The sequence below is a fragment of the Pygocentrus nattereri genome, chromosome 24 (assembly GCF_015220715.1).
Source record: "Pygocentrus nattereri isolate fPygNat1 chromosome 24, fPygNat1.pri, whole genome shotgun sequence".
NCBI lineage: Eukaryota > Metazoa > Chordata > Actinopteri > Characiformes > Serrasalmidae > Pygocentrus > Pygocentrus nattereri.
Genome location: NC_051234.1, coordinates 22,067,990 through 22,092,289, shown reverse-complemented (window position 1 = coordinate 22,092,289; position 24,300 = coordinate 22,067,990). Strand labels below are relative to the sequence as shown.

Below are 24,300 nucleotides of genomic sequence, written 5' to 3'. Positions count from 1 at the left end.
CTATGTCAAAATAATGACTTACTATGTACAAACAAGCATCATGTGAAGTGAGTCAATGCATCTTTCTTAAATGCCACAAATGTAACGTCACTGGACAGTTGAACATGCTTGGAGGAGAGTGCTAACCACTGGCTAGCATTGCACTGTGTGTGACGAGGGAGAAGGAAGCCATCCTACCCACCCAGAGAAAGCGAGGTCAATTGTGCTCTCTTGGACTCCCAGCCACAGATGGCTGTAGCATTGCCAGGGATGGAGCTATCTTCTGATGATAGGGACAACAACTTGGATAGCTATATGGCCAGTGGACTAAAGTACAAGGTAGGTGTTTCAAACAAAGTGGCCACTGGACTGAAGTTCAAGGTTGGTGTTTCTAATAAAGTGTCCAGTGGAGTGAATTACAAGGTAGGCGTTTCTAATAAAGTGGCCAGTGAGCAGAAGAAACATGAACAAAGACTGATAAAGACGACCACAATGAGCCTTCTCAAACTGAACGCTGCACATCTGCTAATGCTGAGTGTGCGGTGATACAAGAACGCTGTTGACATGCCTAGAGTTTGTCTAATCCTTTACATATTTTAGTCTGCAATCCGAGTAGCTAATTTCCTGATGTTTGTCCCAGAGAGCTTTTAATAGTAATGGGGAGAAGTATTTACAGGCTGTTTAAATTGTGCGAGAGGCTGCTTCCTTTGACCACGTTCAAAACACGTTTAATAGGGCCATGTGTGGCAATTCTGAAATATATTTGTTTGCTTTGGCAGGTGTTCAACTGTTTTTGTTTGCCCATCCTGTCTCTCTACTGCCAGTTTTCAGGAGGAACATCTGGGCTACTCTTGCAGTGTTTTATGTAACTGGACGTGCTCTCTGTTTTCAGTTTTCAAGCGAGGACTCTCTATTCTCTAAAATATGACTCATTTAGTGCCACACATATGTGATAGATAAAAAAAAAACATGTAATCACATTGTTTGTTTCATAAACCTTCCGCACGACCAGGATGCATTACCCTAAAAAAATGTATGAAATTTTTTCCCACCGGAAAACCCATAAAACACAGACTGCAAGTTCACATATGTAACGTCAAACTGCTGCCTAAAGGTTTTTTTTTCCTCTTTACACTTTGCATACAGCTTTCTGGCTTCATTATACACTGTGAGTTCAAAAGTGGTTATAAATTATTATATAATTCAACCACTGAGATGTGAGCAAAGTCATTCAGAGTGGTTTGACATGAAATGGTTCACTGTAGAGAAGGTTCACTCAGACTGACAGGAACCCTCAGGTGACAGGAACCCAGGGGGGCTATATGAATATAGCCACTTTATTTAATACCTACAACCTCCAGTGAACCTACAAACATCTTCTGAGTTTTATATGTGATGTTGATGATGGTAAAATTTTATTTGGGGGGATTATTTTGCTGTACAACAAAGGATAATGTAGTAAGAAGTGATAAAAATTTGTGTACAACAATTAGCATCGTTCAAACTGTGTGACTAAAGCATCAGACTGATTTAACATACTTTATTCTGTTCACAGCAATCTGAGTGCAAATGGCTCAATGTCAAATAATTACAACCATTTTCAGTGGTGGGAACTATAACCACTGAACTCACTGAAAGTCTGTGAAGGACTCAGAGGCTGAGTATATTTTTCTGTGTTTTTCTGTGAGTTTGTTTATATCCGGCTCATGCTGCAGCTACACACTCATACCAGCAAACAGGATACACTCAGGAGAGACGCCTTCATACTTCTTCACTTAAGAACTGAGTTACTAGCCTCCTTCTTACAAATCGCATTACTAATGTGCAAACACACACACACATGTACACACACACACACATGTACACACACACACACACACACACACACACACGTACACACACGTACACACACACACACACACACACACACACACACACACACACACACACACACACACACACATTATTATATTAAGGGCATTGTGTCATATGAATTACATTCATAAATATATGTAAATATATAAAAATGTTTTGGATTTTTAATGTATGTTAATAATGTATGTTAAAGAGTTGGATCATTTCTATCAGTCCATTTATCATGACATTTTCACACAACATAAACGGCAGCTGATTTTAAGTATATGTAATAACAGTATACAAATAAATGTCAATCAAAACAGAATGAAATGATTTGCAAATCTCATTGACCCATAGCTTATTCACAATAGAACATACAACACATATCAGATGTTTAAAGTGAGATTTTCCCATTTCATGAAAAATATTAACTCATTTAGAATTTGATAATAGCAACGCATCTCAAAAAAGTTGGGACAGGGCCATGTCTACCATTCTGTAGCACCCGCTCTTTTTTAACCGCAGTCTGTAAACATCCTGGATCTTTTTTGCCAGATTTCAGTTTCATGATGCGCCAAATGTTTCCTATTGGCGGAAGGTCTGGACTGCAGGCAGGTCAGCTCAGCACCCAGACTCTTCTTCTGTGAAGCCATGCTGTTGTGATGGTTGCAGTATGTGGTTTAGCACTGTCCTGCTGAAATATGCAAGGCGTTGTCTGGACAGGAGCATATGTTGTTCTAAAACCTTTACATGCTGTTAAGCCTTGATAATGCCTTTCCAGTTCTGTAAGCTGCCATAGGCACTAATGCAACCCTATACCATCAGAGACGCAGGCTTCTGAACAGTGCGCTGATAACCAGCTGGATGGCCCCTCTCCTCTTGAGTCCATAGGACACGGCATCTGTGGTTTCATCTGACCACAGAATAGTTTTCCATTTTGCCTCAGTCCTTTTTAAATGAGCTTTGGCCCAGAGAAGACGGCAGTGTTTCTGAATCGTGTTGACTTCTTCTTTGCATTATACAATTTGCATTTGTGAATTGCATGGCAAACTGTGTTCACAGATAGTGAATTTTGGAAGTATTTCTGAGCCCATGTAGTGATTTCCAGTAGAAAATCATGCCTGTTTTTAATGCAGTGCCACCGGAGGGTCTTTCTTCAGCTTCTCTGAATCTTTTGATATTATGTACTGTAGATGGTGGGATATCCAAAGGCTTTACAATTTTACATCGAGGAACATTTTTCTGAAATTGTTCCACAATTTTTAGACAGTTTTTTTGCAGATTGGTGAACCTTCCCATCTGTCCTTCTGAGAGACTCTGCCTCTATGAAATGCTTTTTATACCCAGTCCTGTCAGTTACTTGCAAATTGCTTCTCCAGCTGTTTTTCATTAGTACCACTTACGTGATCCTGTCCCAATGTTTTTAAGATATAATGCTGTCATCAAGTCCTAAATGAGTTCATATTTTTCATGAAATGGTACAATGTCACACTTTCAACATCTGATATGTGTTCAATGTTCTATTGTACATAAAATCTGGGTATGAGATTTGCAAATTAACACATTCCGTTTTAATTCACATTTATTTATATTTTACATTGTAATTGGGGTTGTATTATAAAATAAAACAAGAACCTATATGCAATAATATGTTAAATATGTATAATATATAGTCACATTTGTAAAAAGAATCTACATGTACATTTTCCAAGTCCTTTTCTTAACCCTATCATTAAACAAAGGGAAATGATTTTGCCCCTCAGTTTAATACAATGAAAGGCAGCATTTGTAAAAGCGCATTACCTTGTCAGGATAAATAACTATGTACAGTGTTACTGAAAGCTAGTGACCCAATTTATTTGAGAAACATGCAATTTATTCTGAAAGGTAACTTTATTCTGACCTGGCTGGTCGCCAAAATGTGAATTTCATTAGACCCGATGTTTATGTTCACAAATCTCACAGGCTTTCGTGGACCATGATGGGCCAAGCAGAGTTTATTTATAAGCTCATTATTTCGCTTCACATTGCAAGCAGCACAACAACCATCACGACCTTGTTCTCTCAGTAACCACCCATGACTGGACTAATTCCACTTCTATTCATCACATGGGGTGCATGCTAACAGCCTATCCAGGTTTTTAATTAAATAATGACCATGAATTCTGCACAAATGCAAACAAGAAGGAATAAATCAATGTGATTTCATCCTCTTACTACAGAGCTAGGGCAAAAAGTCTTAACTAAAGTGGACAGGGTCCAGAAGATCAGCTCTCCTTACCTTATAAACAGTCTGTGCTCGTCCAAGTAGCACATTACCAAGTGTAGATTTAATTTTCAGCAGCTGGAAATTGCACAGTGTAAAAAATCATGCCAGGAGCATAGTTTCCAGGAGTTTGTCTGCCCTGCGCCAGGTATTTTATGCTTCTGCTAAATTCTAGTGCCAAAAATGAATCTTATTTCTTGCCTTAATACTGTTAGTTACTGCATCGTTAATTAATGCTATAAAACACTTTTTCAGTGCAACACTGTGTCCAATATCAAACAGGTTGGGTTTTGAAATCTTTGCACTTTAGGGAAAAAAACCTACAAGGAGACAAATGAAAACCAGACACAGCAACAGCAACAAAGGGGTTACATAGGCCATGCAAGACAAAGGCTGTGTTCAAAACAACAAACTGTACTGTACACAGTGTGTACTGTATACTACAAACTCCATCAGTATGTACTGTATACTGCATGCTACTCTTTATCTGTTGGAAACTGTACAGTATCCAGTACATAACAAAAGCCCAGTACTTTACCACAGGTCAGGGGAGTGCCCAGCCTGCTAATATCAGGGACTGAGCCAATCAGACCCACCTCAAGACTTGCCTTATATTTCTTAACCCGGCAAACAGACAGTCACATTAACACCTCTTAGCTAGCTAGACTTCAAAACCAGAGTTGTCTCGTGTCTTTTAGTATTTATGGTAAAAAACTTTTTCTTCATTAGTGTATAATCACCTGTAACTACAAATCATTGTTTTCATTAGCTTCGAATGTCTCCTTTATATCTACACAGGGAGCAGGCTACCATGTTGTGCCACCATGTTTGTACAGTAGCCCAGAACAGACAAACCAGACACTGGCTGTAAAGAGTGCCTTTCGCATTTTGTGCTGAAATGGCAGCTTGAATTTGGTGCCACTGCAGAACTGGTTGTAGGACGTAGAAAGAAGAAGAATCAGTAGTTGCTCCCAGAGTTGGCTGACCATTTAGTATTGTGAGAAGTTTGAGAACCCAAATTTGATAAATGAAAAATCATACTCACTATTTAGACAGGTAATTTAGCACACCAATATCCCTCGCTGTAGGTTGTACTGCATGCTTGGAAAGGGAGGGGTGAGGGAGGAATATTCAGTTGGTTGCAATCTGCAACCTCACCACTAGATGTCCCTAAATCTTACACATTGCAATTTTCAACAGAAGCGAGAATTCGCAAAACAGGGATGCTACTGAAGAAGTTACTTCAAAAATAAATATTCTTAAAATGAGAGCAAGTGAGAAATAAATGTATCATGCATGTGCATTTGTTTTCAGTTATTTTAATGTCTATTGTGTGTGCATTCATTGTAGCATCTTCACCACTGATATACTGACTACACTGGGAAGCATGCTGATTTCAAAGATTAATCATGAATCTTAATCGGAATGCCTTCTGCATTACTGAACACGACTGACTATATGTACTAGAATCCCATATGCATGCTAGCAGAATTCCGCATGATTGTAGAGGTGTTTTTTTCCCTCATGTTTTGACAGAGATTTGACACTTGTGTCCCGAATTAAAGGCCTACCTGTAATAATCACAGTTTGAGATTAATATACTGAGTACACTGGCTGTCATGTAAATAACTCTGGTGATGGAGCAGAGCCTCAGTTGGTCCTGATTAAGCAGGAGACAGCAACTTCAGTGGATTCCAAAGAGAAAAGAACACAAGGGAAAGTAAGCAAGGGAATAAAAAAGGCAGATCTAATCTATCACAAACAGTCTTTGATCAGAAAAACAGCAAACGCGCTCCCTGCGTGGGTAGAGCACCAATGCACGCAATCCCACCATTTAGAACATATGCAGGCTTCTTTGGATCCGGACCACTGTCTCCCTGAATAATGAAAGTGTTAACAACTCATCTCTTGTCTAAATTGGAGTAGCATGTTGTGGGACGAAGATGTGTCAACAGTCTAAGCAGGATGATCAGAGATAAGTCGTGTGGAACATTGCATTGGCGAGAGAGGGAGAGAGAGAGAGAGAGAGAGAGAGAGAGAGAGAGAGAGAGAGAGTTACTGTGAATAACTCCATTATTTATCCAAAAGGGACCAAACAATCCCCTCAGCAGTTGCACAACAGACAACAGTCATAATGTCTTTGCAATATAACGTGGATTCATTACTGCCTTATCATAAATAAGAAAGGAGTCTTGAGATTCAGTTTGACCACATAATTGGGGTGAAAAATTAGATAAAAGCAAAAGCACTAGCTTTCAGCATGGAAGACATTAACAGTTAATAAAAGCATGAAAGGAGTAAATTAGGTTGTTGTACGGCTCTGATTCCCCGCCTGGTGGGGAACTCGCCGTTTGGATAGAACTCAGCATAAAAACAACCAGAAATCAATGCCATCTGACACACTCGGGGGACTGGAAAATAGGGGAGTCTAAAATAGGGCTTCCTCAGACACCCTAATGCCAAATGTTGTGATAGGTCATCAAATAAGACTCTTCTGATATGTATTATGTATTAATGTATTATTAATATTGTATTAATCAGTGTTCTATTCCTAAGAAAACAAGCAGACCTACAATAAAACATTATGACCACTCACAGATAAAGTAAATAATGCTGCTTATCTTGTAACAACAGCACATGCTGGTTCCCTTGCTTGACGTACTGGATGTGGGAAAAAAATGGGTGTGACAACTCGAGCGTTTTCAACAAGGGCCAAATTGTTATGGCCAGTTGCAGCATCTCTGAAACGGCAAAGCTCATGTGGCGCTCCCGGTCAGCAGCTCTGAGTAACTACCAACAGCTGTCCGAGGAGGGACAAACCACAAACAATTGACAGGGCAATAAATCTGAACCAACAGAAGACACAGAAATCCTTAATGATGGTTATAGGAGGAACATGTCACAACAGACAGTGGATCATACCCTGCTGGGTATGGGGCTATGCAACCACACACTGGTCACAGTGCCCACGATGTGCACAATTGAAAGTGCCTACAAAAAAGTTTCCGTTTATACACAAACAAAACACAAACTTGTGAATAGCCTACTTTAGCTGCTAGAAAGCTGCTAGTTTCAAAGACCTGATGTTAGCAAACCTTACCCAAACTTATGCCATGCTACTGGCATGCTAAACTAGCACCTTTCTGTGTGGAGATTGCATGTTCTCCCTGTGTCTGTGTGGGTTTCCTCCAGGTGCTTCAGGTTCCTCCCACAGTCATGCAGTCAGGCCAATTGGAGATGCTCCTAGGTGCAAATGTCAGTGTGTAATTCCCAGTGGAATAAGCCTCAGACACGCCCCCCCTCTCCACCCCAGCAACACAGGAGAACAAGTGGCTTAGAAAATGTGTGTGAATCAGCATGCCTGCTGATGGCAAGAGAGTCAAACACAGTGGTATCCCATTGTGGTATCCTGTTGTAGTATTCATAGAAATGGATGAAAATAAACTGATCAAAATTGTTTATTACTCATAGAATTGACCAAACACATGTGGTCCATGAATCCCCTGTATGATATTAGTCTTCTCTCTGACTCATAAGGCACTTTGAAATAAAAACAAATGAAGAGAGGGTAAACAAAAACGCAGAAGTCTTATTATAAATCTTATTATTATTCGGAATCAAAGGTATGTGTATTCACCTGACAACACCACTTGTATTCGCACTGTTACATTTTCCATAGTAGCCTTACAATACAATTTCTGCTTATTTTGGAGCTCCATGCGTTTGACTTACAAAACTGCAAGTCATAGGTGAGCAAGCATACACACACACACACACACACACACACACACACACACACACACACTTCCATGAATTCACTAGAATCAACTCTCATATATAAACATAAACCCACTGAAAACCTTGTTTGGTAGGAGTCAGTAGGTGGTACAACATGAAGATCAGTTACAACAACACACACAGCTGCAATCCTGGTGACTCAGACACTATGCACCCCTTAAGTGGTCTATGGACGTCACCTATCAGGCTCTGAAATGTATGCAATGTACAACCACTAACCAAAATAAAGGAGAGCGGTTTACATAAACAAACAACTGTTCAACACATGGCAGAGCTCTCTTGCTCTGGAGGGCTGGGGTGGGCTTGCCTTTGGTCTCGCCTCAAGGCCTTCATGCTTTTAATAAATGAATGATTTCTCATCTGTCACTTTTTAGGAGGGTCTCACACTCGGCCCCAAAGAGACGCAAGATCAAACCTGATAAACCACAAAAATCAGTCACGTCACATGCACACTTTAACGTCTCTGTGGTGGGCCTCTATTAAATTAATCAAAGATGGACAGGGTTTTTTATTGGTGGGCCAGGTTTTAATTAGTCAATCACAGGTTTTTGTCACTATATTCATGGGACCAACAGGGGAGCAGCGGAGACTTTCACTCTAACAGAGATCAGGACTAATGGAGAAGTGGACTGTTGGATATGTGAATACAAGTGTGTGTGTGTTTTGGGTCTTTGTGGGGACCAGATATCCCCAGTGTGATGAAATCATGAAGGCCTTGTGGTTGTGGGGATATTTAGCTGCTGTCCATAAGAAAAAAATGCTTTTTCCCACAATACTGCAGCATATATTAGATAAGGAATAAGAGGCCAAAGCTGATGTTTCAGCCGCCAAGGTAAGGTTGGAGAGGTGAGCCATGTTGCGGGTTCTAATCCCAGGACCGGGAGTGTATTCCTGGTTATCACTTGACCTGTCCCAGGTGGTGCTGCTCTGTTGATAGCACTGTGCTGCTTCCAGACTGGGCTTAGCTAAGCAGCAAAATGACAAATTTCACTTGTACGTACATAAAACCAGGCTGCTACCATAAGCTTAGATCTCTAATCCTTCATCAGTGGTCAGTATCTGACCACAGAGCTCCTCTTGGTTGAATGTGTGGAGGACTCTTAAGTGACATTCTACTTGGAGTTCCCACATCTACTGATAAATACTGTATACAGGTCAAACTGTATAAAATGGCCAATGAGTGTAGCTACAAGGTAGGTGTTTCTAATGTACAGGCCACACAGTGTATACTGGAAATATGCATAACTTTATGTTCTGATAAGGTATTTAAAAACAAACTTGCAGGTGTTTAATACTCACCAGCAAGATGCTTGCCCATGTTCTCCAGTTCTTTAGAGAAGAGTAACTCTTGAAGCTGTAGAGCTCGTCTCTGGGCCTGAGGACTTGTGCCCCGAACGGGCTTCAGATCTGACGACCAGACGGAGTAGCGCTGCATACCCAAAGAAAAAAGAGAACGAGAAATGAGAGTGATATTAGATGAGAGTGGGAGAGGGCGAGGCCATATCTGTTATAATGAGGAGCAATTATTATTTTAATGGGCATTAGAAAAACAGTGGAAACCACAAAGCTCGGAGATGAAAGCATTCATGGCAGTGAGGAAAGAACTCTGTGTTTATGAACACTGCCTTGGACTGTCAGTAGTGGTTGAGCAGATTTAGAAATAACAATCAGTAAATCCAGGGGATCTAGGAGTACATGATGCTTGGCAGGACGCCCCACAGCAAGCCTACTACCACACTTAACGAACGATAAATCGTAGACGCACTTTGGTCGAAACCCATAGCTTTAGGCTCAAGGCTTCAAACAAAAACATTAATAATAGAAAAACAAAAGAGAAGTGTGATATAAATCTAGATCAAACATGACCAAACCACATCTATTTTAATGATTTGGAGTTGCTGCTTTCATATTTGCTTTCCCACCAAGACAACAAAGCGCTGGACCTGTCTGGTTAGATGTTTTCTCTGTCCAAATGTAATGAAAAACACCTAACTTGTTTTGCAGTCTCTGTACATGCATGACCTTAGAGGAGGTAACATGTTGCTAAAGTGGACTAGTGCTATCAGCAGGAGTAAAAAGACTTCAAATAACAGTTATCATGTTGAATGAAAACTCTGCATAGCAGTATATCAGTTTTATTGCTAAGCTGCATAAAACCTTCATCGTAGGAGAATTCCATTCGATTTTTTATGCATTTGATGCTCAGTGTGGGGAAGTTTCATTTGCCAGGACTGCAGTACTTTATATTTTGTTTTAGGTTCTGGACAGTACCCTCAACTGGCCCAAGGTTTTCAGCTGGCATGAGATGATGCAGAGGTTACTCAAATCCATCATGCACTGTGAAACTCCAATAACCTTTCACAATGTTGGTTGTGTTCATTCAAAGAAACACTAATCTCAGACGCTTTGTCCACAGAGGTGACAGACTTTGTCAGCTGTCAGCAATCTGACTGGCTACCTTCATCTGTGTGTGCACACTTTCATGTGTCTGTTTTAATATGTGCCTTGAGAAACACAGTTTTGTTCAAACTACAGACCGTAATGAGGCTCCTGGAGTGAGCTATAGTTGCTGGATTGAAAAAAGAGTATGAGGTTCATGGACCAACATCTTATTTAAAAGCTAAAAAGTGTCATATTCTTGAGAGTTTTCCAGTGTGTGCGCTTTTTCCTGTATCCTGTGGGTGTGGGTCTCGTTTTAAAAATTGCCTGCCTAGCCCTACAAGTCTCTGTGTGGTTGGCTATTGTGCATGTCAATCAAAACAGCCCCTTCCTGTTAAAGTTGGCAGTTCTTAGTCAGATTATTTGACAAAATGCACCAGCCTCTCTGACGATAACCATAAGTTTGGTTTGCAACACTAATAAAATGGTGGACTGTTGTTCTCAATGCTTGAAAACAATGTCTTTTTTCTCCAAATGAAATGGCTGTCATACTGACCCTGTTGAAATGCAAGGCTAAAATAGCAGCACATTGCTAATTGCTTTTCAGCACATGCATTTCATGCACACATTTTCTGTACTAAGTCTGAGATTATGTACATAAGACTGAGAGAATGAATTTATATATCGACCATTCTATCCAATCAGCTCAAACTGCCGTCCCCCAGTAAAAAAAACAAAACAAAACAAAACAAAAACAAAAAACAATGAAGTTTTCAGACCACAGATTTTAACAAGGATTATGTTATGTATGTTATGATAGTAATGAACTAAATATATTTAAAATCATTATTTATGCATAGGTATTCAGTAGATTGTTCAATACAGTACAATACAGTACGTACAATAGAAAGAATCGTACAATACAGTAGATTGTTCTGGTAGTGACAATATAATATAATGTTCACTCATTTGTTTTGATAAGATAACCAGATCTTAACTTTAAGATACAATGTAGGTAAACATATATAACAACAAAATATTCAAAACAAACAAACAAATAAATAATAAAACAGTTACATGTTTTTCATATGACAGTGATAATGCATCAGTTGTTGGCATTATATGAGTCATATTTTGATGGAAGATTACAGGAAAGCAAGAAAAAGTTCCAATTTGATTTCAGGTTGACTTTAGTGAAACAAGACGTGCTCTGGACTGAGCTGGGCCTGCAAACAAGGCAGCAAGCAAACTAAACAAAGCGCTAACAAATACACTGCTCCAAAACGATGACATTCATTTAAAGAGGACAAGCCGCTTAAGAAAATTTGTAAAACAAGCCCAAGCCCAACAATAAGAGACACAAGAAACCCTGGAGTTCATCCTGAGACACTAGAGGCACCATGACCAATCTGTAATTAGCATCCCCTTAGCTGGCCCAGCGGGGGAAGAATTAGCAGAGATATTTTTGGTGGCCTGCCTGTTCTCCATGACATCATGCAGCATGTCTACTCCATCATTCCTCTAGGCAGGGCAAACAGATTAGCTTTCTGAGTGGATTCTCTTATCAGAGACAATGCAAACATCTGTAAACCTGTAGCCCTCAGCTTCGACTACGCTAATGAAGAACATATTTATGCTAGCTTTCCGTCCTTGCTTACCCTACTGCAGTCAGACCACGAAGAACACACAGCATGCTCTTTGCTTCACATTGCAGCTCTGTATAGTCTGATATATGAGGTGATGGGGAGATGCACAGAAACCTGGCTAGAACAGAAGCAGTGAATCCAAAACACACTAGGGAACACGAAGAGCAATAACTTACACTTGAGAAGTGAATGCATCTGGGTGTGTGTGAGAAACGATGGTGAACATCTTTGACCTCATAATGACTTGATTCAATTCTGATCCAGGAAATGATTCAATCATGAAAACTCACAATTGCACCGTAATTTGATTTGCTTCGATTTGATGTATTTATTTTGGATTCTGACAAATACAAAACAGAAATGTGTATGAAAAAATAACACGCTGTGACGCCGGGGAGCGAAGAGGTGGACGTATATGCTGAGATAAGCGACTTTTATTGAGGGCAAATCCATGGTCGTGGTCATGACAGTCCATGGTCAGATGGCCAACACGGAGAGATCGAAAGTCATGACGAACAGAAACGCAGAATCCAAACAATGGCAAAATGTAAAACTTCAAACAGTACATACAAACATCCCAAACAGCACGTCAAACAATACGTACATCAACAAACAACAATTCAAACAAAGACCTGCAACCAGACAGGGGAAAACACAGGGCTTAAATACATGAGGGTAAACGAGGGACAGGTGGAAACACAGGTGGAGACAATCAGGGGTGGAGTCACGAAACAAGAGGGCAGGAACAAAGCACATGGACAGGATTGGGAAGTAAACACAACACGAGCACATGGACAGGATTGGGAAGTAAACACAAGCACATGGACAGGACTGGGAGGGGCCAATCGTGACACACATCAAGATTTCTACTTCTTTTTACTTATGAAAACAGGCCAATATCAGTTTTGGCCAAAAATTAAGCACAAATTTTACTAAATATTTTACTCAATGATAACAGTTTTCTGAGGACACAGTCATTTTGTAGTTGAATAGTAAAACCCACCTTCATGAGGCTCTGTGGTTTTCTGATTCTAAAGCCGACATGTTTGTCCTATGTACATTTCTGGCCTGTGTTTCACTTTGATCTCAACTACAATTTTGTTGAATAATCAAAATAAGAATGTTTCTCATTTTATGCTAACTGTAAGCACTGTAAATGATCAGTTAAATAGAAGAATAATAGCCATGTAAATGCCTGTATCGGATTACATTTCCAATCGGAATATGTAAGTACGTTTTGTGCATGTGTGTCGCATCATAGAAAAGCAGAGAACTCATAAACCTGCTCTGGCAAATGTTTAGAACGTTCAACATGGAGGAGCAGAAACTGGTCTGCAGAGGAGACCACAGGAGCTTTAAAAGACGGCGGTGGGACGGGTGTCCAGCTTATGTGTCTCAGAACACAACGTTGTCCTCTCGCCGCTTCCTTAATAAGGTCATGTGAAGGACATTTATCTGAGTCTGACTTTTCTAAGTCATCTCACTCAGACTGGACTCATGTGATGTTCGCTGTCATGGTAACGTTTACTCGAAGTGGTTCTCCATGTATGCGTGTCATTTTGGATTGGATTACTTGTAGTGCGCATGTAAACGAGGATTTTCCATCGGATTGTTGAACAGAATGCGTATATAAACACCTCAGTCTGAATCTGTAATCGGAATGTGTTCATTCGGATTGGCAAAAATCTTTGCATGTAAACACAGCCAGTTTAAGAGGCTGGTGTTTAAATAATGTAAGATTATGGTAAAAACCCAATCCCAAAAAATTGGGAAAGTGTGTGAAATGCTAATAAAAGCTGGAAACAATTAAATAAATTCAGTTAGAAAAAGTAAACTCAGTAAATTCAAATGTGCCCTTTTCAACTTGAAAAGAGTGCGGTATTTAACTGAAATACATATATACCACGCAGCCATGTCCCAGGCTTCAATGACTGGTGGTTAGGCGGGATCCGTATCCCGTACACCGCCGAGGGACACCGAACGGCAGGAGGAGGATGTAAGACACTACGGGTGGGGGACGACAATGACAACGACAACAACAGCCACAGAAGGCACAAAGGTAGGACATGAGTCCCAAACACAAACGACAGTTTGAAAAGGTTTTGACCTAAAACTTTTTTGTATAAATACATTCATGGCAAAAAGGTACATGCAAGGTGTTGCGCAGCAAAATAGTTCCCAAAGAACACCTTTTTTTTTTCAGATTTACCACTACTGCACCCTTACCAACATTACATATAACTCAGAAGGTTCACTGCTCAGTTTGGATAGTAAATATAAAGGCTATATTTATTAGAGATGGGACCAATCCGATCCTTTTACGGGTATCAGGTCCGATACTGATGTCACTTCACTCACTGGATATCAGACAGGCAGGGCCGATCCACTAACCGATCCAATTTCCGGTCCGCAGCTAGTGTTGAACCCACCATAACTTAACATAACATAACAGTCGCATCACCAATCCAGATTCCATTCCACATCCAACCACATCCAGATTCCAACCTACACTCTGAGAAAAAAAGGTACAACACTGTACCCTTCTTGTCACTAGGGTGGTACCCTCAGGTGTACATCTTTGTACCTTTGGTCAGGGAACATAACTGAACCAGAATCCACTGAAATGATATTTTCTAAGATGTACTGACTCCACACACCCTGTCTCGTCTCCAGGCTTTTTATTATATGGTTCCGTTTTTAAAAATTTGTTAAAAGATGCAAATATCTACTTTTCCACCAGGAAAAACTGATTTAAAGTACACAATTGGACCTTAAAACCACTGTTGTACCTTTGAGGGAACGTTTACACTGTTTGTACCTTGATGAATGAATCATATACCTGCATGGTACCTTTATTTCTAACAGCATACCATGAACCCACAGCAACTTCAGTCTGTAACTGAGTGAGCAAATAACGTTAGTCGACGGTTTGACTAAAATGCCGTTTGTTTGGAGATATTTTAGTCTAGAAATGCAGCACAGCAAGACCATTACTTGTAATGTGTGTAAAGCCAGTGTGAACAGTGGTGGAAGAACAACTGCGTCAGACAATACAACCAATTTAGCCACCTGCAGAGGCTTTACGTGAAAGAGTGCCCAGAATTCGTGCTAGCTAACAGACAGGAAGATGCAGCAGACTCGCTGATGCTCTCCAGAAATGCGATAAACTTCCAGGCCATCAACCCAAAGGCACTACAGAGTGCAGAGCGTCAGGTGAAAAAGTGCAGGGGGTCAAACACCAGCAGTGCAGGTGCAGCCTCCATTAGTGATTGGAAGATTAAACACCTTAAACACAACTTAAACACAATACCAACAATAATGATGACAATATTAAAGTAAAAAGTGCTCTTGTATCGGAATCTGTATCGGCAGTTGTGTATCGGAATCGGATCGGAACTGAAATAAATGTGGATCGGCCCATCACTAATATTTATGTTAGACGTTGTGACTCCTGGTTCCTATCACCACCACTGTAAAGCAATCTGAGTCAATAAGTGTCTCTACAACAAACCATTTTACAAACTCGGAATGACTTCAAAGACTGAATAATGTGGAAATCTTTGCGATTCCCTTTCAGTGACCTTGCACTTCAGAGGACTTTAAGGTTTGGGTTGGGTTTGCATTCACTCATACAGAAGCACCCCACGGACACAGGAATACAAACTGCGTCCAGCTAAACACACACACATGCTTAGACACAGCCCCACACCCTCATATTACTATCATTTTGGAGGCTTTCCACTGACCTAAACAAGAATATTAGTAATGGAAACCATCAAAACTTCCCACAACATCAGAATATTTATATTTTCCTATCGCCATGGGGATATGTGGTACCACAAAGAGAACACGACAAAGCACACTCACATACGGAACACCTCAGGGACCACCAAACCCAACCTAAACAAAACGTACAACCCCTCTGGAAGTAGTTTCTGTAAACATGTGCTTCTCTCAAGTGTTTTGGCATCCCCCCCATAGACAAGTGTCCGCATTTTCAGCAACAAGAAATACATTTGAAAGACAGTTCGCAGAACCCGCTGAGTAAATCGAAGATAGATCTACTTCAAGTGATGCATGTCAGTGTTAATGTTTGTGGATGTTTCAGTTCAGATTCTTTCTCTCTGTTTGCTCCACTGTTTTCTCTTGCGGGTTACTGCTCGACATATAGTGGCATCATCAACCATTCAAAGCCAGTAGAGATATTTGTAAAGTGACACAATGTTTGGAGACACTTGGCAAACTGAATGGCCTTCGCCATAGCATGATTGTGGTTTCCAAAGCCAATTGGCTTTATTGATCATGATGCATGCATGCAACACAAACCTCAATGAGTCAAACTCGCTCGGTGCTCGTGAGAGAAAGTTCAAATTCATTTTCTCTGTTGGAGCTCATGTGATCTGGTCTGGGGGTTGTTGTTTACTGGCCAAAGAGAAAGGGGCTTTCCGCTTAGGAGCGAGTAATGATGAACCTCGCTAAAGCTGGAGATTTCGAGCAAAACCACTGCCATGGTGAGGTCCTAACCAAGACTTTTTTGGAGAAGCTTCTGTCCAGATCTTAAAAACATGGATCTAATTTCTCCAGAAATGAAATCCATGTTGAGGAGTGAATATGAGAACGCTATGCAAGCGTCCACATCTGAAGAGCATGCAAGTGGGTGGGAGAGTCTATGCATGTGTGTGGCTGTGTGTATGCAAGTGTGTGAATGTGTTTGTTTTCATACATTTTCAGGACATTAACTTTTTATATTTTGCATCAAAAGCAATAAAATGAGTTACAATACAGAATACAGTCCTGACTTTGTAAAGTGATGTTTTCAAAAGCTCTTCGTTTAATTGTTTAAAACCAGAAGAGCAAGAGATTACATATATATATATATATACATATACATGTTCAGATTTGTAGTACAGCTCTCACACTCTCTCATACTGGTCAGACAAGCAGTGCTCAATTTGGACATTTAGGGGTGTAGTGTCTTAGAGGTGTACTCACTTTTGTTGCTGGTGGTTCAGACATTAATGGCTGTATATTGAGTTATTTTGAGGGAAGAATTCATTTACACTGTTATATAAGCTGCACACAGACGACTTTTCATTGTGTCAAAGTGTCATTTTGTCAGTGTTGTCCCATGAAAAGACACTTAAATATCTGCAGAAATGTGAGGGGTGTACTCACTTTTGTGATACACTGTATATATAAATAAATAAATAAATAAATAGTATATATATATATATATATATATATATATATATATATATATAGAGAGAGAGAGAGAGAGAGAGAGAGAGAGACTCACACACATATATATATATATATATATATATATAGAGAGAGAGAGAGAGAGAGACTCACACACACACACACACACACATATATATATATATATATATATATATATATATATATATATATATATATATATATATATATTGTATCTGGTAACTTACATACCATGTCTGTCACACAAACCTTGTACCTTCAAAGTTACCATTTTGGGGATAACAGGATTTGTTTAAGCAGCAACAGTAAATGTAAAGCATACAAGGTGTATTATTATCACATGTAGGTAATTACATATATACACCGATCAGACATAACATTATGGCTACTTCCTTATTTCTATGTTCATTGTTCATTTTATCAGCTCCACTTACTGTATAGCTGTATACATTAGCTGTTACTGTATATATTAAAAACTCCAGCAACACTGCTGTGTCTGATCCACTCATACCAGCACAACACACACTAACACACTACCACCATATAAGTGTTACTGCAGTGCTGAGAATGATCCACCCCCCAAACAGTAGCAGCACTGTGAGGGTCCATGGGAGTCCTGACCACTGAAGAACAGGGTAAAAGGGGGCTGATAAAGTATGCAGAGAAACAGATGGACTACAGTCTGTCTACTCATTTCATGTTAACAAGATTAATTACATTTTACGCTTAAAAGCAATATTTTTTTTTACAGTTCACTGATTACATATATGTAAGCACATATATAAGTACATGAAGCATATTATTATAGCTTATGGGTACAGGAAAAGGGAAAAAACATACTTTACTCTTAATGTAAGTCAATGGAACCAGAATGTTTTCCAATTCATTTTGGGCCATTTCCGGCCGTCCATTCATCATGGAATTTACACACAATGTAAAGGACAACAGACTTTTTCAAATTCATTAAAACAACAAAAATGAAGATATGAGGTTTTGTTCCGACAGCAGTGATATACTTAGTATTTCTGAGGCATATATATATAATTACTTATAGGTACCTACAACACAGGCTATATTATTACTACATATAGATACTCACATATATAATACATATGTCCCATAGATAACACATATGGCACATGTTATTTTATGATCATATAAATTGTTATATTTAACACATATGGGACATATTATTATTATACATGAGTACTTAGATATATTTAATACATCTGAGGCATATTATTATTATATATAGCTCCTAACACACACACACATCTGCATTAATTGTGATTTTACCTGTAAAACTCTATATAACATTAGGAAAAAGCAAACAAACATTAGTGCAGTAAAAAGCTGCCAGAATTTCTTGTGTGAGCTGTTAAGTTAGTGTTTGGTTTTAGCCTTCTCCAGGTCAGGATACCTCCAACCATCACACTGGTTCTGTTAAAATCTATCACCAACATGATCTAACATGATGAAGCACTGATTAGCCAAACCAGGCGTTGGACAATTACACCCTCAGTTTGCCTAACACTTGACTGTATGGGACACATTATTGCACATAGGTAGTTACATCTATTTAATAGATATGTGACATTACAGGAAGGTACCTACATTTATACATTCATACAACATCTACATGATTGCACATTCTGACACTGTATAAAAACAAACCTATGTTTGTGCTCAGCGGCCAGTGGCTGAAGCTAATGGCAAGCCCTCCTTCCTCCACCTCCATCATATCTGGAGCAGGAGGGCAAACAGTGCTGGAACCGAGTGAGCCATTAAATCCCAAAACCAGTCAAACCCCACACAGCTTCAGCCGTATTAGCCATGGAGAGCACTCCAGTGCGGTCACATTCATTGGAAACAGGTTCAAACACCACAAGGGGAACCTAGCACTCTTAATATACTGCTGCAGAGAACAGCAAAAACGGGACATCCCTTCGTCTTACGGTCTTACTGAGTTTTATACCGGCAGTCAAAAGTTTGGGGACACGCACTGGCTTCTCAAAATGCGTGTGAAAAAAAAAAATACATATATTTAACATTTAAACTAAAAAAAATAGCCTTCAACAATAAAACTCCCTAAAACCTTCATAACTGCTTCATTCATTTTTTTTCATATGAACAGTTTTCCTGGCATTACTTGGAGATACTATTCATGCCTTTTGAAGGACATGCCAGAGGTTTGTGACAATGGTCGGATACCTCTGAATTTTTGAATCAAGCTTATGACAGGGCAGCTCAGTTCATTCTCACAAATAGTCACAAATATGTTCTGCAACTTTAACAAGGCTAGACAAGCTCAGTCAACATGAGACTGCAGCGGCAAACTGTGAGTATCAGCGTTAGGCCTTCAATTCGAGCCATAACTGTCAAAACATGAGGAAAAACATGTCCACAATAACGCTACTGCTAGCATCCCGATTGACTAGTAGTTTATTAGTGCTAAGCTAACAGCAATTCACATTCATTTTGTTTGGCAGTTCTAGTAGATTAAGCACAAACATTTGAAGCTTTTAAGACATTCGATGTTTTACTGTGACAGACACCACTCTTTTCCATTTCTAACAACCCGTTGACTAGGCTGCTGCTGGCACTTAGAGTGATGTATCTTTTTAAAAAGTCAGTTGACGTATCTGGGACTTCCAGAAGGCCTAGAATATTTTTTAAATTTATCTTTTTTTTTCACAAAATTGGTCACACCTATAGGAAATTTAAAAAGTGATTGGTTGAATCTGCTGTCATTATTGTCATTATTCAAATGGTTTATCTAATGTTTTGCTGAACTACAGACACCAATTTCCCCCAGTTTTGGAGGTCCCTCAGTTGAACTTTACTTTTTTCCTTCAATGATGTTGATGGAATGTTTTTTTTTATGATGGAAATTGTTGTGATTCACGAAATAGGAGAGCGAGATTAACATTTATAAAAGTGATTGTATTTTGTTTAAATGCTTTTTTTCAGTGTGTTAGTCATACAGCATTGTTTGATATGAAAAAAGCTGCAGTTGTACTTCAGCCCACGTTGCTCTCTAGCAGCTCAACATAGTCACAACATTTCACACACAATGTCCTAGTGACTCTGATCACAGAGTTATGGAGAAAAATATATATATATACACTATATTGCCAAAAGTATTCATAATCCACAGTGTTTAAATATGATGTCAGCCCACCCTTCGCAGCTGTAAAAGCGTCAACTCTTCTGGGAAGGCTTTCCACAAGGTTTAGGAGTGTGTTTATGGGAATTTTTGACCATTCTTCCAGAGGCGCATTAGTGAGGTTAGACACTTATGTTGGATGAGAAGGCCTGGCTCGCAGTCTCCACTCTAATTCATCCCTATCGGGTTGAGGTCAGGACATTATGCAGGCCAGCCAAGTTCTTCCACACCAAACTCGCTTATCCGTGTCTTTATGGACCTTGCTTTGTGCTTTGGTGCACAGTCATGTTTGGACAGGAAGGGGCCATCCCCAAACTGTTCCCACAAAGTTGGGAGCCTGAAATTGTCCAAACTCTCTTGGTCTCCTGAAGCATTGAGTTCATTTCACTGGAACTAAGGGGCCGAGCCCAACACCTGAAAAAACAACCCCAACACCATAATCCCCCCTCCACCAAACTTTACACTTGGCATGATGCAATCAGACAAGTACTGTTCTCCTGGCATCCGCCAAACCCAGGCTCTAGAGTCCAGTGGCGGCGCTTTACACCACTGCATTTGATGCTTTGCATTGCGCTTGGTGATGTAAGGCTTGGATGCTGATCGGCCATGGAAACCCATTCGAAGAAGATCTCTACGCTGTTCTTGAGCTAATCTGAAGGCCACATAAAGCTTGGAGGTCTGTAGTGATCTTCAGAAAGTTGGCGACCTCTGTGCACTATGTGCCTCAGCATCCTCTGACCCCACTTTGTCATTTTACGTGGCCGCCCACTTTGTGGCTGAGTTGCTGTCGTTCCCAATTGCTTCCTCTTTGTTATAACGCCACTTTCAGCTAACTGTGGAATATTTAGTAGTGAGGAAATTTCACGACTGGACTGCACAGGTGGCGTCCGGTCACGGTACCACGCTGGAATTCACTGAGCTCCTGAGAGCGACCCATTCTTTCACAAATGTCCGTTGAAGCAGTCTGCAGGCCTAGGTGCTTGGTTTTATATATCTCTGGCCATGGAAGTGATTGGAATAAAATTGAATTCAATGATTTGGATGGGTGAGTGAATACTTTTGGCATTATAGTGTATTTTTGGATTACAGTAATTAAAAATATCAAATTGATTACCACAGATGAATGGCCAGTAGGGGGCCTGCAGAGAGATGACAGAAAAGCCCAAATATTACCAGCAAAAGTATCTTGTTAATATCCTGAGTTCTAAGTTTGAAAGGGTCTCATGCTTTTTTAGATAGTCATTCTGGCCAAGCATGTAGGAGGTCTCAGGCCTGAGCCTCAGTCATGTCAAGCATAAACAGGGGAAAGAGAGCTGCTCCTTCATCCCATCCCAGCAAGGAAAGAGGGAGAATGAAAGAGAGATAGAGAAAAAGAGAGAGAGAGAGAGAGAGAGAGAGAGATAGAGAGGGAGTCTCAGTGAGGCTACTGGCCACCCTGGCTCAATGAAGCAAACCCCAGCGACCACATTGCGGTCAATCCCACAGGCACAGCCTGTTAAAACCAGTTTAGAAGAGGTCTCTCCCTTTGTCTGCAGGATGTGAGATGGAGGGGGGCTGGCGAATTCAAGGACGAAGAGGATTAAAAAGTACTTCATTACTATTCCGCTTTATTCGCTGCGGTGGCCCTTCTTTGAGTTTCCCACTGCAAAACAAATAACTGATTTATCACCATTTGATGTTTAAAGCAGCAGGCACATGCCTTGTGTCTTGTTTGATTAACAGATTTCATTTCTGAAAGGGACAGCAAAGATTTAATTTAACGCAGAATATCTAATCGTGCCACCCTCTACAAAAATGCGATCGGAAAATTATGAGGCTCTTGCTTCAACAACCACTTGAGTGCGTGTTGTAATTTCATTGGCATTTCTTTGCCAATCATAAAGTGGAGTTTGACTTTATTTAAACAGTTCTCAAACTTTTCACGCACATCCTGCTCCATCGTTTGCACCGGTCTCATTAGCGGATGCAAATGTACTTCCAGCTCTAACTGATTTCAGCCTGGCACAATTAGACAGAAAATGCAGCAGATCGCCTTCGCAACACTTCCTGAGTCCAAGTTCCCCTGACGAAGCGCTCCAGAAGGAAATGAAGTCTAACACGTCCACTGATTAATTCCGCTCCACTTGGCTTGCCGTTCAAGCGCCTAATGGAAGCGCTCAGGCACTGACTCGCCAAAAGCACACAGGATATTGACAGAAACACCGTAACTACCTGATCCAACTTCTTAGCCTCCTCAGCCCAGCAAGAAGACTCCTGCAGCATGACATAGTGTCTGCACCTGCACTGTGCATCACAGTAAACAAGCCAAATCCTCAAAGCTCTGCAGATAAGGCCAACAAAACCTAATCCTTCTTGTACAATGGATAAAACTCAAAAACATATATGGCAATGAGAGGAAGATTACAGAAGTTGACAGCCTTTGAAAACAGTCACAGAGAATAAGGCCCTGTACAATATGGACATACAATGTAATGTATGATAAAGCTGCTGGATATCACAATGACATGAAAAGCGCTAAATTCCTATTGGTTAAGTTACTTGGTTAAATTACGTATGGTTAATTGTTGAAATGTGTTTCCTTTCCGCCATTGACAGGTTTTAACTTCTGTTTGGCGCAGCTATCAAGGTAACACTGAATGTTGGCATAGTGGAAAAAAAGCACATGAATTCCGATCTGAATGTTCATATACGGTATATATATGGTCTTGGCCCGGAAAAGGATGGCATGCCCACTCCAGGTAAGGGGAAAGGACCTGCCCCAGGTGGAGGAGTTTAAGTATCTTGGGGTCTTGTTCACGAGTGACGGGAAGAGGGATCATGAGATCGGCCGTAGGCTGGGACAGGCGACAGCAGTAATGCGTCACTGTACCGGACTGTAGTGGTGAAGAGGGAGTTGAGCCAAAAGGCGAAGCCGGTCGATCTACATCCCAACCCTCACCTATGGTCATGAGCTGTGGGTAATGACCGAAAGAACGAGATCGCGAATACAAGCGGCGGAAATGAGCTTTCTTCGTCGGGTGGCGGGCTACACGCTATGGGATAGAGTAAGGAGCTCGGTCACCCGGAAGGAGCTCAGAGTAGAGCCACTACTCCTCCGCATTGAGAGGAACCAGCTGAGGTGGTTCGGGCATCTGATCCGGATGCCCCCTGGACGCCTCCCAGTGGGGGTGTTCCAGGCACGGCCTACCGGGACAAGACCCCAGGGTCGCCCTAGGACCCGCTGGAGGGATTATGTCTCCAAGTTGGCCTGGGAGCGGCTTGGGGTCCCCGGGAATGAGCTGGAGGAAGTTGCGGGGGACAGGGTCATCTGGGATTCTCTGCTCTCCCAACTGCTACCGCGACCCTGTCTGGACTAGCGGTCAACGATGATGGATGGATGGATGGATGGACATATACGTTCATATACGTATCCGATCTAGGACCACATATGAAAGTGACTCGGCCTGGATTTTAAAAGATCAGATTTGTGTGTCCACACAGCTCTGAAAACATCAGATCACATTAGGGCAAAAAATTGGATTTGTGGCACTTCAACCAGGTAATGTGAACATAGCCTATGATGTGTTTATCATGGAAACTATATGCATACTACAGTTTATAGTGATTACTTCTGAAAATCTAATACAAAAGACAATGAGTCAGCATCCAATATGACACTGGTTAGCTGTGTTAGCTCATTAGCTCATCTGAAGAGGCAAGCTCCTTTGCGCATACAAAAGAAAAACCTACTGGCTGCTCTCTGCTTTTTCTTAAATGACAAATGCTGCTATGCTTTGTGCAACACCAGTGTTGTCGACCTAAAAAAGTAAACCTACAGCTCTATATTATTTAGAGACATAGCCTTCTTTGTTTTGCCTTACCTGCGGTTAACTGGATATCCATTAATGAACTCTTAAAGACAGCTGAATCACTACTAGCTGCACTATTCCTGCTGTTCTAGAGGTTTGTTGTTCCAGAATAGCCGACTCTGTAATAATTCAGCAAACAGA

At 40.6% G+C, this 24,300-nt stretch overlaps 1 protein-coding gene across 2 annotated transcripts in view; it reads right to left on the bottom strand.

The window, feature by feature from the left end:
* Nucleotides 1-24,300, bottom strand: part of c24h8orf34 (chromosome 24 C8orf34 homolog) — a 186,246-nt gene that overhangs the window by 24,565 nt on the left and 137,381 nt on the right. For both annotated transcript variants that reach the window (XM_017716201.2, XM_037533851.1), the window contains exon 11: nt 9,200-9,329. In XM_017716201.2, the coding sequence (XP_017571690.1) occupies nt 9,200-9,329 (130 nt within the window). The remainder of the gene's footprint in view (nt 1-9,199; nt 9,330-24,300) is intronic.